At 38.8% G+C, this 13,018-nt stretch overlaps 1 protein-coding gene across 6 annotated transcripts in view; it reads left to right on the top strand.

Moving 5' to 3' along the window:
• Nucleotides 1–13,018, top strand: part of BAHD1 (bromo adjacent homology domain containing 1) — a 172,432-nt gene that overhangs the window by 96,854 nt on the left and 62,560 nt on the right. For 3 of the 6 annotated variants that reach the window (XM_083166234.1, XM_083166235.1, XM_083166233.1), the window contains exon 7: nucleotides 1,015–2,903. The exons of the other annotated variants lie outside the window; for them this stretch is intronic. In XM_083166234.1, coding sequence (XP_083022360.1) covers nucleotides 1,015–1,204 — 190 coding nt within the window. In that variant the 3' untranslated portion in view covers nucleotides 1,205–2,903. Of the gene's footprint in view, nucleotides 1–1,014; nucleotides 2,904–13,018 lie in introns of those variants that run through there. 6 annotated transcript variants of the gene reach the window in all.

Consider the following 13,018-nt stretch of genomic DNA (forward strand, 5'->3'; position numbering starts at 1 on the left):
ATCTGTGCACGGAGGCGTGGTTGTAGGGGAGAGGAGCAAGGCATGCTTGGAGGCCCCATAGCTTTGGAGATTGGTGCCTTCGGATCCTCCTACAACCCCAATGTCATCCCTGTGGTCCCAGGAACCTCGAGGAAAAGGAGTTAACCGAAGGTAGGTCTACCATAACTCCTAACTTTCTCATTGTTACTAATCCACCTATTGCAGGTGCTTCCCTTTCCTAATTAGAAGGGGTATATATAGAGCCTCATTTCATCACAAATACACTTGCTCCTGAAAAATCTGGTATCCCATTTAACCAGGGAAATGCGTTGATCTGTATACTTTTCCTCTGGGAGTATTATCCAGATTAGCATTCCAGCTTTCTTTGACCATCTTTGCGACGTCTAAGGAATCATCCTTGTGCTACTATCGTGGGATTCCAGCATGTTCCTAAAGCACGACAGGATCTAATAACTGAGGTATAATATTGATCAATAACCTGCGCTCTACCTGAGGAATAATCATATTGCTAACATTTGTGGGACCACAGGATGTTCCTAAAGCACTAGAGATTTGGATACAACCGTTTATGATCCAGGAATGGGTAATATTTACATGCTGCCTAGTGATATTGGTAAAATTATTTTTCCTGGGATATACCCATACATATTGTCCAGTGTATTTTAGCCCTATTACATTGATACTGATGTCTTTCTCTTATACTTTATTATGAATTTTTATTTTTAAAAATTGTTTAAATTGAGAAAACAGTCTTTTATACTTCATTCAGCCTGCGCTGGTATACTTTTTCCTTTGTATATCTCCAGTAGGGTGCTGACTACCCCCATACCAAGTGCAGTTGTTTGCGTACCTCAAATAAATATATATGTGTGTGTGTGTGTGTGTAATATTATATATATATATATATATATATATATATATTCTTTAAAACATGTGTTTGTCTAGTGTATTTTTTTGTAATATGCATCTTTAGAGAAAGAAACTATATTGTTCTGACTGTGCAATTCCTTTTAGATTTTGTGCCTTGGTAAAGCTTCGAAAGGAGGGCTGCTCAAACAGGAAGGCCTTGATTGTCCCTCCCTCAGAAGAGTATTGCACCCCAGTACATCGCAGGGTTCCAGACAGCACCGACCCAGAGCTAGTATTCCTGTGCCGACATGTGTATGATTTCAGACATGGCCGTATCTTGAAGAACCCTCAGTAGTTACAGCTTCCGAAGGACACATTGACATGCATTAGCGGCGTCAGAGTACAAGGTCTCTGCGGCCCAAGACTGTTTCAGATATCGTCCCAGCAGCATCCCCAAGCACAGAGGGGAGATGGGAAACTCCTTGTAGTAGCCTCTTGGCTCTGGATTCAGGAAAAGACACTGGCTACAGCACTCAGCAGATGAAAGCACAGCACTTCGTTAGAGATGAGCAGTAATAAAAAAAAGAGAAAAAATATAATAACATAAATATATATATAAATATAAAAAAAAGTATATATATTAAATATGTATATATATATATTTTGGGGAAACATAAGCCAGTACATCAGGTCAGAAGTCATGTTTGCAAGGATGTGTGTTAGTGCATGACTGGACCAAGCTTGGTTCAAATGCCTTAATGTGTCACACAGGTCTCTGTCAACCCCAGACAGGTGTCACTACTTCTGCCAGGTCAGGCAGATTTTGTTTTCCTTTTGTGTTCTTGCCTTTCTCATTTGTGTTTAAAATGACCTGTTGCAGACTGAGAATGCCCTCTTTTATTAACTTAATTTATAATATTATCCAACAATTAAATCACCAATTTGTTAGCATTTTGCCAGCACTTCCCATTTATGTAAATTCCTGAGTAGATATTCGCTATCGTCATTTTTTTGCCCATAATTTTTATGCATTCAACCAAATTATTTTTCTAGTATTCTCTATGATAAAAAAATTCTCTCAGCTGTCAAACTGGCTTGTTTTTTCAGGCCATTCTTTTAGTGGAAAGAAAGTAAATTGGTTACTGAATAGTGTGTGTTTTATTACACAGCAATTGTCCCCTTTTCTCTATGTAAGGGGGAAAGTAGTAGTACAAGGTAAATGTAACTTGTGTAACCAGTACTGGCTTGCTCTGTGTCTGATTCAAGTTCACTAACTGACCAATCACATTACTCTTGTTCTAAGAAACTGCTACCTGATTGCTCAATATATTTGCCATTTGCCTTATGTGTATACAATCTAGATATACTTTTGTTTATCAGAAGAACCAGCTATTCAATTTTATTAGTAAAACAAATGAACAAAAACACCAAAAAAAAAACCAAAGGACATTTATACCTGAACACATTAAATTAAATATGAATAACTGGTAGATAGTCTGTCGCTTGCACTAATTCTAAGGTCGAATTATCACACTGTTTTCATACTTTTGCAGTTATCACTGATTTTAAATTAGAATTATACATTTTCAGTTTTAATGCCCAATTTTAAACACAAAAACTAGGGTTGCAGGGACACAAACCTTAAAAAGTTAACAAAATGTTAAAAAGTATTTAATGCTATACAAATTCTGTGTAGCCAGAGAGCATTTGGATATTTGTTTTATTGATACCAAAGAGGTAGATGGCAGAAGCTCTATGTATAAGACATTGCTATCTATTCCTGTGATTATTTTATTAAATTCTATTTTCAAAATTGGAAAAATTATGCGAAAATTCTAAACTGACCAAGAACAATACTATCAGTTCAGTGCTTTCTAAATAAAGGCACTCTTATAATTCTGGCACCATAAAGCAAATAACCGTATATACTCGAGTATAAGTCGACCCAAATATAAGCCGAGGCACCTAATTTTACAACAAAAAACTGGGAAAACGTATGGACTCAAGTGGGACCCTCACTCGAGTATAAGCCGAGGGGGGGCTTTTTTTAGCATGTTCTGAAAAAGTAGGCTTATACTCGAGTATATATGGTATAGTGTTGTGTTTTTGTAGTTTATATCTACAATTCTAAACCATAGCAAATCTACAATTCTAAACCTTGGGGACAATATTTTTGGGGTATATATAGAAGCTTAGGGTAATTGAATTTAAAACTTTTTGACACTGTTGGTGATTCTAGAGATAGTCTATTAGAAAAGTTTACTATAGATGAAATAGAATCCAGAAGGTTCCTGGCAAGTGAGAGTATGCCTTATGGAGTATGGTGATAATTACCCTTAAAATGTATTTTAGGAGACCATTAGTCACATAGGCAGGACACATGGGCAAAGTAACCTTAGTAGGATAATACCATTTTAGAAGGCGAATTCCACCACATTCTAACAAGATACATTTTGTAGAAATAAATGACATGGAATAAAGTTCAGTGTTTTACTTACTGGCCTTTCATGGTTAGACCAGGGTATCCTTCCTCAAACTCTCTTGGAGCAGAATTATTAAGCCTGGTGGAGTTATAGTGTCCGGTAATAACGTTCCTCCCAATCAGCCCCTAACTGTGAAGAAACAGTCTGAGTTTAACAAATGACAGTTATGAGCTGACTGTCTGGGACGTTATCACCAGACACTTAAGCACAAATTAGATGTTTTTGCAGAAAACCTCTTTAATGAGTTAAATAAGGCACAATCAATCAGGGGAGCTGATCTGCTGGTATTACTGGCACCAGGTTGCTGTGGTAATTGTATGATTCACTATGTGAGAGGTAAAACTTTTCATTGTTTTCAAGTCATTTAATTCCAGGCAAAAGGTTTTGTTTTTTGTCATGTTAAAATTCTTATCCAAAACATGAAATGAACACTTGAACATTAAATTGGTCAACATCGGCTATACTAATGTGCACTAGGACCTATACCTCCTTTATTAAAGTGTAAAACTTGGCAAGTCCACACAACTTTCAAAGTTTAAGATGAGTTGTGTTTTCTGTGCCAAAATGTATAATCTGCTCTTGATCATTTTACCTGGTAAAAATATGCCAAGATCTTCCACTCACTAATTTATGAGTATCAATAATTACAAGCTACTCCGAATCTGCAAATTACTTCTATATAAGCCTATTTTGTTTTCAAAGATAATAATGGCAACAACAAAAAAAAGTATAATATATATTATAAAATACAAGTAGCAGTTGTCTCCAAAGTATTTTTCTAATGTTGTGTGGGATTTCAGTCTTGCTTGTTCCAAATATTTTTTGTGAGCTTTCTAAAATTAATTTCAATTGGGTTGTCTGTCTTTTACCAAAATAACTTGGGGTATTCACTTATATTTTACAGGGGCTTTTAGAGGATGGTGATTTTATTTTAGTTTTAAAGTAATTTAATCTTTATTTAGAGGAGTAACACCTGACGCCTCCCTAACTGACATTTTCGGGGTTTTTTTTGCTCTTAACCATTTGAGAAATTACATCATGAACGATTTTCAAACTTAATGTACCAGAGTTTGCAGCTTTAAGTGATGTATTATGTTGAAGGTTTTTGAATTCATTTTGTTACAATGACTCGTTTGAATAATTTAGCATCTAAGCAATTTGTGAGGTTTGTCAGATTATTCAGTTTTCTCCTCTAGAGTTTAAAATTGTATACAAGCATTTGCCTAGATTCCTTAATAGAGAATGTTTTTTATTTATTTATTTTTTAATTTGGATACATGCACACTTCTGCAAATTTTTGTATGTTTAGTAATTCATTCTAATGTGTAGTTCTGAAAAAAATCACAATGTCTTTCTATAAATTGTAGACATTTGTTCTTTTGACTCTTATATTATAAAACATCAATTTGCAGCTGGTTTATTAAATGTCCACAGAAGTCCATTTCTTTATGATAAACAACCCTCCAGAGTTTCAGAGGATAACTAAGCTCCTCAATGGGTAATTCAGCTACAGGTAGAAGGAGAAACTCATGTTTTGATTTATTATCAAATAGAGAACTCAAAGTCAATTCAGTTATGCCATTTGGCACATGCTATATTAACACCACCACCTGAGCGTGTCAAAAGTTTGTCTCTTATTAAAATAGAATTATGCAGTTAAGAAGAATGTACAGGTCAATCTAGGGCCATTTTTTGTTTTTCATTATGGTCAATTTACAATAAAAAAACATTGTTTACATGTTTTAAAGCTTCAAAGAAAAATTAAACCGCATTTATGAATTGGGATATGTATGCTGTAAGAAGCCAGGGCAGATTTGTGAGGTGATTGGTGGAGATTCATAGAGAGCTGTATAAAACAGAGAGGATAAGTGAAGTTGTTCATAGCAAATCAGATTGTATCTACTATTTTATAGGGTGTACTACATACATAATAGCTAGAAGCCAATAGATTACAATAGGCAACTTCTCCACTTGTCCTCCGTAGAAGGTGTAATGTGTCCCCAATTAGCCTACAGAATTATACACCTAACATGAGACACCACAAAAGAAGGAAGGCCTGTGCTATTGAAATTGAAAAAAATATTTATATTATAAATAATACAATACAGTTTTAATATACTGGCCGACAGAAATAACAAAACTGTTATTAGTAATTGTACTAAATAGACTGAGGCTTGCATAATTTATCTAAATGTCATTATTATTATGTTATATGTCCATAGAAGCAGGATGTTAAATGCTTTGCATAGCTCTCACATCTGGAATTTTGGTAGAATCTGATTAGCAAGATGTAAAGTCACACTTTCCTCAGCTGGGATTTTGTTTTAGTTGTAAGCTGACAGGATGGTAGTCAGACGGAAGCAAGTTGAACACAAATTTCACAGAAATGCCCAGAAGGGAAGGAAATGCTTTAGTGTCCTTCCATAGTAGTTGTAAACATGTTAGTAAGGAAGTAATACTTGGTCTGTTTTAGCTGCTTTATATGGTTTATTCTGAGGAAGCCGCCGACGATACTTAAAGGCGGTGAAACGCGTCAAGGACCCAAGGGACTTTGTAACTTACCGGTGGAGAGCCAGCTTGAATCCCTTAAGGTACTTTCAGATATAGCTGTATTCTAGGAGGCACCAGCATCTGGGAAATACATGCGGTGATTGGAGGCATCACTGGACTCGATAACCATATAAAACAGCTTTTTTTTTTCAATTTCAATAGCGCTGCCTTCCTTTTTTATTTCTGCCTAATTTTCTAAAAGGACAGCGTATCCCTTTAAGGCAGTAGCAGAATTTAAATGAATGATCAGACCCAAAATCCGCTCTTTGTTTTTATACCTAACAGGAAATACTAATCTCATTAAATGTGCATATACATACGTTTTTTGCTGAGCAAATTATTGAGGCATTCCTTTTATAAATTTTTTTGCTGTTTTTCATACATTAAATACCAATGCATTGTATAGGGGTCTTTCAGTTGGTACTTTTATAAAGATACTGTGCATGATTTTTTTCATTGAATGTTAATTTTCACATTTTTTATTACCGTTAAAATGCTAAACTGTACACTTAAAACTATTTTAGGGCATAAGTAAAAAAATTTTTTTAATATTCATGACTACAAACAATATGATTTTAAAAACATCTGTTTTTTTAATCATTTGTGTTGACTATTCCTGAGTCTTTAGGACACGTTTATTAAAAATTTTCAAACATTCAGTAAACTGATAGACCCTAGCCACATTTCCCCATTTTACTTCTATTCACGTGTGCGCGGAAAATATATTAATCATTTTTTGGTAACAAAAGAGACCATGAACTATGTGACAGGACCGTTTTAAAAACAAATAGTTTGTATTGTAGAATGGCACTCAATTATTGTACAATTATATTCAGTACTGAGCAAATGTTTTGGCCAGGTGTGGGCAAATTGCTACAGTAAGCTAAAATAAGAATGCTTTCTAAAATAGAAGTGTTAATAGTTTATTTGATCAATTAACAAAATGCAAAGTGAAATTTAAATCAATATATGGTGTGACCACCGCATCAATTCTTCTAAGTACACTTGCACACTGTTTTTGAAGGATCTTTGCAGAGATCTTCTGTGGATGAAGGCCTGCTCAACTCCTACAGTTTCTTTATGTAATCCCAGACAAACTCATAATCTCATCATTTCCAGGATTCAAAATTCTTCTTTATGCTCAAGATAGTTCTTAACATTTGCTGTTTGAGGGTTTTTCTCATGCCACTTAATAAATTTGGAGCAAGTCAGATGCCCCCATGTTTGTAGAGGATGATGTATAATACCTAATAAAGTTTTTATTTCTCAGCATTGAGGACACTATTAATACTGTCCATATCCCCAACTTCATTTGCTGAAGTGATGCCCCAACTTGCAAGGAACTTCCACCATACTTCACCATGGTGTATGACATGTGACCTAAATCAGTTTTCCATAACTTCACCTTGGTAGCCGAGTTTTTAGTGGTTCCTCGCCCAGTTTAAAGCCTACAGAGATATTTCAATTGTTGATGGGGTTTAAACCTACATATGAAAATAATGATCATTATCACCTGTTTTGTTTGATTGGTTAATCATATTCCTGAATATAATCCTACAAAATTGTTGACTTTATACACGTGTGCCTAGAAGAATTGATGCTGTTTTGAAGGCAAAGGGTGATCACAGTAAATATTGATTTAATTTAGATTTCTCTTCTGTTCGTTCTTTGAATATTAATAATTGATAAAAAATAAATTATTAACTTTTGAACACATACTTTGTAGCATTATTTTCACACCTACATAAAACTTTTGCACATCATTTTATATGTATAGCAGGAGCAATAAAATCTCTGAAAGTAGTCCTGTATTCACGCTTCCATGAAAACATACATGTTTAAATAAATCTGTGTTTTTGCGAGAAAATAAATTTCGATTTGCTCTTGAAAAATATTCTCCACAAATTAGATACCCCCCAATGGCTACATTCCACCTATAATTGTAATTTATGCAGCAAAACTTTTGCTGGTGACACTTCTGCTAGGCAAGATCACAACAAAATAGATCTGAGAAATGGTATGTAAGAAAAATCTATATTGCTAACTGTTATTTGTAAAACAAACTGGAATGCAATTTATTTTAAATGTATTACATTTTCAAAATGTATAAGTAATTTATTTTACCTAAAACCTTAGAGACATGCTGCGAAGTACACCACAAAACATGTTGAAAAACATGTTTACGACATTTAAGCCATAAAATAACTTGGTTTGGCTAAAGATTAAATAATATATAGTACTAAAAATAGTATATAATTTACACAAAATGCACCTCTGTCAGGCCTTTTATTTAACAAATATCATATGTATATTATCTGGAAAGTAATCCCTTTTTTTGTTACATATGCACTGTTTGGGTATTAAACCAAGAGGTTTAACACTTTTCACCAACTGCAGGTGCAAACGTAAAGTTTAAAAATGTTAGTTTTTGGATCAAAGTTTAAGAAAAAAAATGCTGCAATAATAATAGCACTATCTATATAAATGTTGCAACTTATGTTGAATCAAAGGAATAAAACCTATCCAAAACAATGTAATTAAAAGTTTTTGGTACTTGTGTAGTTTCAGGGCGGCAGTGCCCGCGGATCGCATCATACTGTATGTGATTTGCATGCGATACGATTTAGCACATCCCCACTATCCAAGTCAGCCTGAAGTGTGGCAAGCGCAGCGAGGCCCACGCGGGGATGCGGTACGCATCCTCCTGACTGGTTCATACCCCCTCTATCCACATCGGCGTGGAGTGGATAAAGTGTGGCGAGCCCAGAGCGTGGCGAGGGAACACGAAAAATGAGCCCGAAGCATGTCGAGGGGAAGCGGATTACTTGGCGTGTATACCGCGGCCCATTGCCATGCTTCGGGCTCGTTTTTCGCGTCCTCGCGGGGCTTGCCGCGCCCACCACACTTTATAGAATAAACTCCATGCTGACATGGATAGTGGGGGTATGAACAGGTCGGGAGGACGCGTACTGCGTCCCCTTGCTGGACTCGCAGCGCTCACCACACTTCAGGCTGACGGGGATAGTGGGGGTGCCGCCATGAAACCACACAAGTACCAATTTTTTTTTATATGAAAAATATGTACAAACATCAATGGTGTATATATCATTGATCAGACCAATGCGGGTATCGGGGAAGGTGAGTACAGTTTTTGTGGGGTTTTTTTGTTTTTTACATTTCCCCAGCAGGTATTCATCTCTGCGAGCCATCAGGAGCAGGACTGATGTCGAGCATCATGATCAGCAGTCAATGTCAGCGTGATCGGCACTCAGGGAGGAAACTAAGAAGCGGAGGGACTGGAATTCCAGCAGCTGCACAGAGGGCAATTCTGACTTAGGATGTTACCACTCCACAAAAGTGGTTAAATATTTACCATCTTACCAAATTAATCTAATGCCTTGTAAAGGACTACATATTAATATCTATATTTCTGTGTATGTATTTATATGTATCTATATGTATATGTGTGTGTATATATATATATATGGAAGAGGTGTCTGGCGCTAGGGATTAGAGTGGTGTAATGTGTCACCCTGCTGCCAAGCCACCATGCTGGAGGGATGCCAACCTCCAAATTTTAGCACAAACGAAGAAAGAAGCCTGTGGCGCTCAAAAGTACAGATGGAGCGGGATTCATCTGTCCAGGGGATGGCGATGGCGACGCCAGCCGCCATCCCCTGCCCCGCGCCATCTGTATGCCGGAAGGGGATGCGCGCACACGAGGTGCGCGCGCGCCCCCTTCTGACGGTGCTGCCCTCGGTCACCCGGTGCCCACACCGGGCGACCGCGCCCCCCCGCCCCCTCCTCGGGTCCCCCCCCAGCCCCCTTGAGCGGGAGGCGGACAGTATTGCGTCCGCCTCGCCGCCCGGATACTGAGACGCGCGTGCGTGGGGGACGCACCCGCGTCTCAGTCAGATGGAGCGCCGTGTTGCTGGCGATTCGCCAGCAACACTGAGGCCGGATTCATCTGTACACAATAATTGAATAAAAATACACCTACACAAAACAATACATATAATAAAAGGTATATACACAAGTAATACATATACCAGCTAATACTTGATCGCTTCCAAAAAAAATCTTTTATTTTGATCAGAGAACGTATTTAATCCCTTTTGGGTGCCAGTTGAAAGCTGGTTTATTTGTGCAGCTCAGCCTCAGCTGTATTAAATGGCAAGTGTCTTTCAATAACTTGGAGCCATTCAGTAAATAAATATATAGTAACAATGTCTCTGTTTGGAATTGAAACAAAACAGTTATATTACCTCCAGTGTTCTGGGTACAAAAGCCAATTCATAATCGGCAACAGTTGTCAACTCCAGCCGCACTAGGGAACTTGCACGGTTCAATACAATGAGCAGGCACTATATTAGATAGCGTCACTCGCTCCGTTTGGAGTCCCTTTTGTTATATATTGTTTTGTGTGTATGTCTATTTAATACATTTTATTCAATTATTGTGTACCTTTGAGTGCCCCACGCTTTCTTCCTTCATACATACATATATATATATATATAGATACAGAAGTACCAACACACTCGCCATTCCTAGGAATGGGGTGCAAACAGCACCCACATCCCAGGGTGGGGTGCGGTGGCCAGTGACCACACACTCTAGTAAATACAAACACAGGGGGCCCAGCACTCACTACAACAAACTAACTCACCTTAACATTCAAATCAATAAATAAATAATGGGGTTTTAGTTCATGAATTGATCAATGCATTTAAGCTTGCAGTCCATCGCCAAGGGACCCCATTTCACTGCAAGTTCTACACTGATCCTAAAAGAGATCTTTGCACCTTGATAAAAAGGCCGGACGGCCTTGAAACGTCGGCTCTACAACTGCCTCTGGTGTTGTCATTTCTAAGAGTGCCGCCGTCAGGAAAAATATATATTCACCTATTTCTCCTTTCCTACTTAACCAATATCAATAAATGAGGTACCAGGGTTATTTATTAAATCCGAATCCCTGTATACCTTTGCGGCCAATGCCAGATTTCATAAATATGGCAAAAAATCTAGCAAACTCCTTTCAAACCTACTTAAAGGTCACCAATCCCCATCTGTAATTCACCCCCTAAGGCGACCAAATGGCAGACACCCTAAATAAATTCCATAGCAACCTTTATCCAGCTCCGACTTCAGACCAAAACCAAGCCACAGAATTCTGCGAAGGCCTCCCCATCCCCCACCTATCGCCTAATTCAGCAAAAACCCTCTGCAGTGAATTTACCCTGACTGAAGTCCAATCAGCCATAGCCAGCCTCAAGCCAGGGAAGGCCCCTGGACCAGATGGTTTAACCGCTGACTATTACAAATTATTAGCCCCCAAAATAGCCCCAACTCTTGTAGAAGTATACAACTCAATCCTTACTACCAACTCCACTCCTTCCTTCTTTATTATGGCAACTATAAAACTATTTCTTAAACCTGGAAGGGACCTTTCATACCCCAGCTCATATCGCCCCATATCACTCCTAGACATAGATTATAAAATACTCACCAAAATAATTGCCGAAAGACTAAAGCCCTATTACCAACTCTAATACACCCTGAACAGACAGGATTTGTAATGGGAAGAAACCCAGTCACCAATATAAGAAAGGTCCTGTCAGCTTTGCAGATCTCCCAGGGGGGCTGTGTCGGACGCCCCCCTAGCGGTTTTAGCTCTGGACACGGAGAAGGTGTTTGACATGGTCCACTGGGACCATCTTTATGTTGTAAATTCTAAAGTAAATTCTCATTCCCTAGCAAATTCATTTCCCTTCTATCTACGTTATATAAAAATTTCACTTCCAGGTTAATGTGTAATGGTATACTCTCCAACCCATTCCTCATATTGAGAGGAACTAGGCAGGGATGCCCCATATCCCCCCTCCTGTTTGCCCTGAAACCATTGGCCATAGCTCTACGGTTTTTTCCTCTCAGCCTACAGTGTCATTCACCCTGAACCCTCTCTCCTCTTCTTTAAGTCTCACTCCATCCGTCTGTACTACCCCTACCACCTCTGTGTCGCTGCAATCTACCATCCCCCTGGCCCTATCTCCCAATTTCTTGACAACTTCCCCGCCTGGCGCCCACACTTCCTCTCCTCTGACCTACCTTCTGTCATTCTTGGTGACTTTAATATCCTCTTGGATAACCCCACTGATTCTGGCACTTCCAAACTCCTCTCTTGGCCTATCTCAGTGGACTACCTCTCCCACCCACATCCAAGGACACTCCCTCGATCTCGTCTTCTCCCGCTCTTGTTCCCTCACTGACTACACTATTTCGGCTTTTCCTCTTTCTGACCATCTCACTCACTGCTTCCCCCTCCCCCCCCCCCCCCCCCAAGCGCATTGTCTCACGACATAACGTCAACACACTTGATATTGCTGCCTTCTCGGACACAGTGTCCTCTTCTCGCCCCAATCGCCACCATGGGCAGTATTCAATGAGGAAAATTTGCCGTGTATTATGGTGAAGTTCTGCTTTTTTCGCGTTGGTCGGAGAATTTTGGTCTCAATAAGCGAACAACCCTATTCAATGTGATATTTTCGCTGTCGGCGAACCGTGAATAATGGATGGTTCTCCATCTGATACTCTCCGCCAATCGCCGTGTCTTGTCAATAGGATTTTGCATTGAGATTCGCCGTCTCTCGCCGTCACTCGCCATGAGTGTATTCAATGAGAAGACGGAGAATACATTTCTAGGTTAATTTCTCCGTACCTCTCCGTGTATCACTCGCCATCTTTTCATGGTGAAGTGGAATGTGAACATTTAAAATAATGTTTGTTTTTTTTATTTGGTGTAAAAAAATCAGGAATTTTATTCTGAGAAGGGGCATGCTATTTGTATTCATGTGCTTAAAGCACATGAATATATATTTAATAAAAAAAAAGTTTTTTTTTTACACATAGCAGCCGGCAGGGAGCTGAGAGCCGCTCATTAGATATTCATATATTCACTGCTCCTGATCATTACATATGCACGATCGGGTGCAGTGAATACCCGGTCCCCTGTTGACTCTCCCGGGAGCCCACCTCCCCCCCCACATACGTTCTGGGGCATGCAGGGAGACTTCCATCTCCCTGCCTGCCGCCGTCCTCAGGCGTCCGCCGCAGTGGTTCACATTCGCGGTCAGGGGCAG

Source organism: Crinia signifera, chromosome 12, assembly GCF_055691185.1.
Source record: "Crinia signifera chromosome 12, ASM5569118v1, whole genome shotgun sequence".
NCBI lineage: Eukaryota > Metazoa > Chordata > Amphibia > Anura > Myobatrachidae > Crinia > Crinia signifera.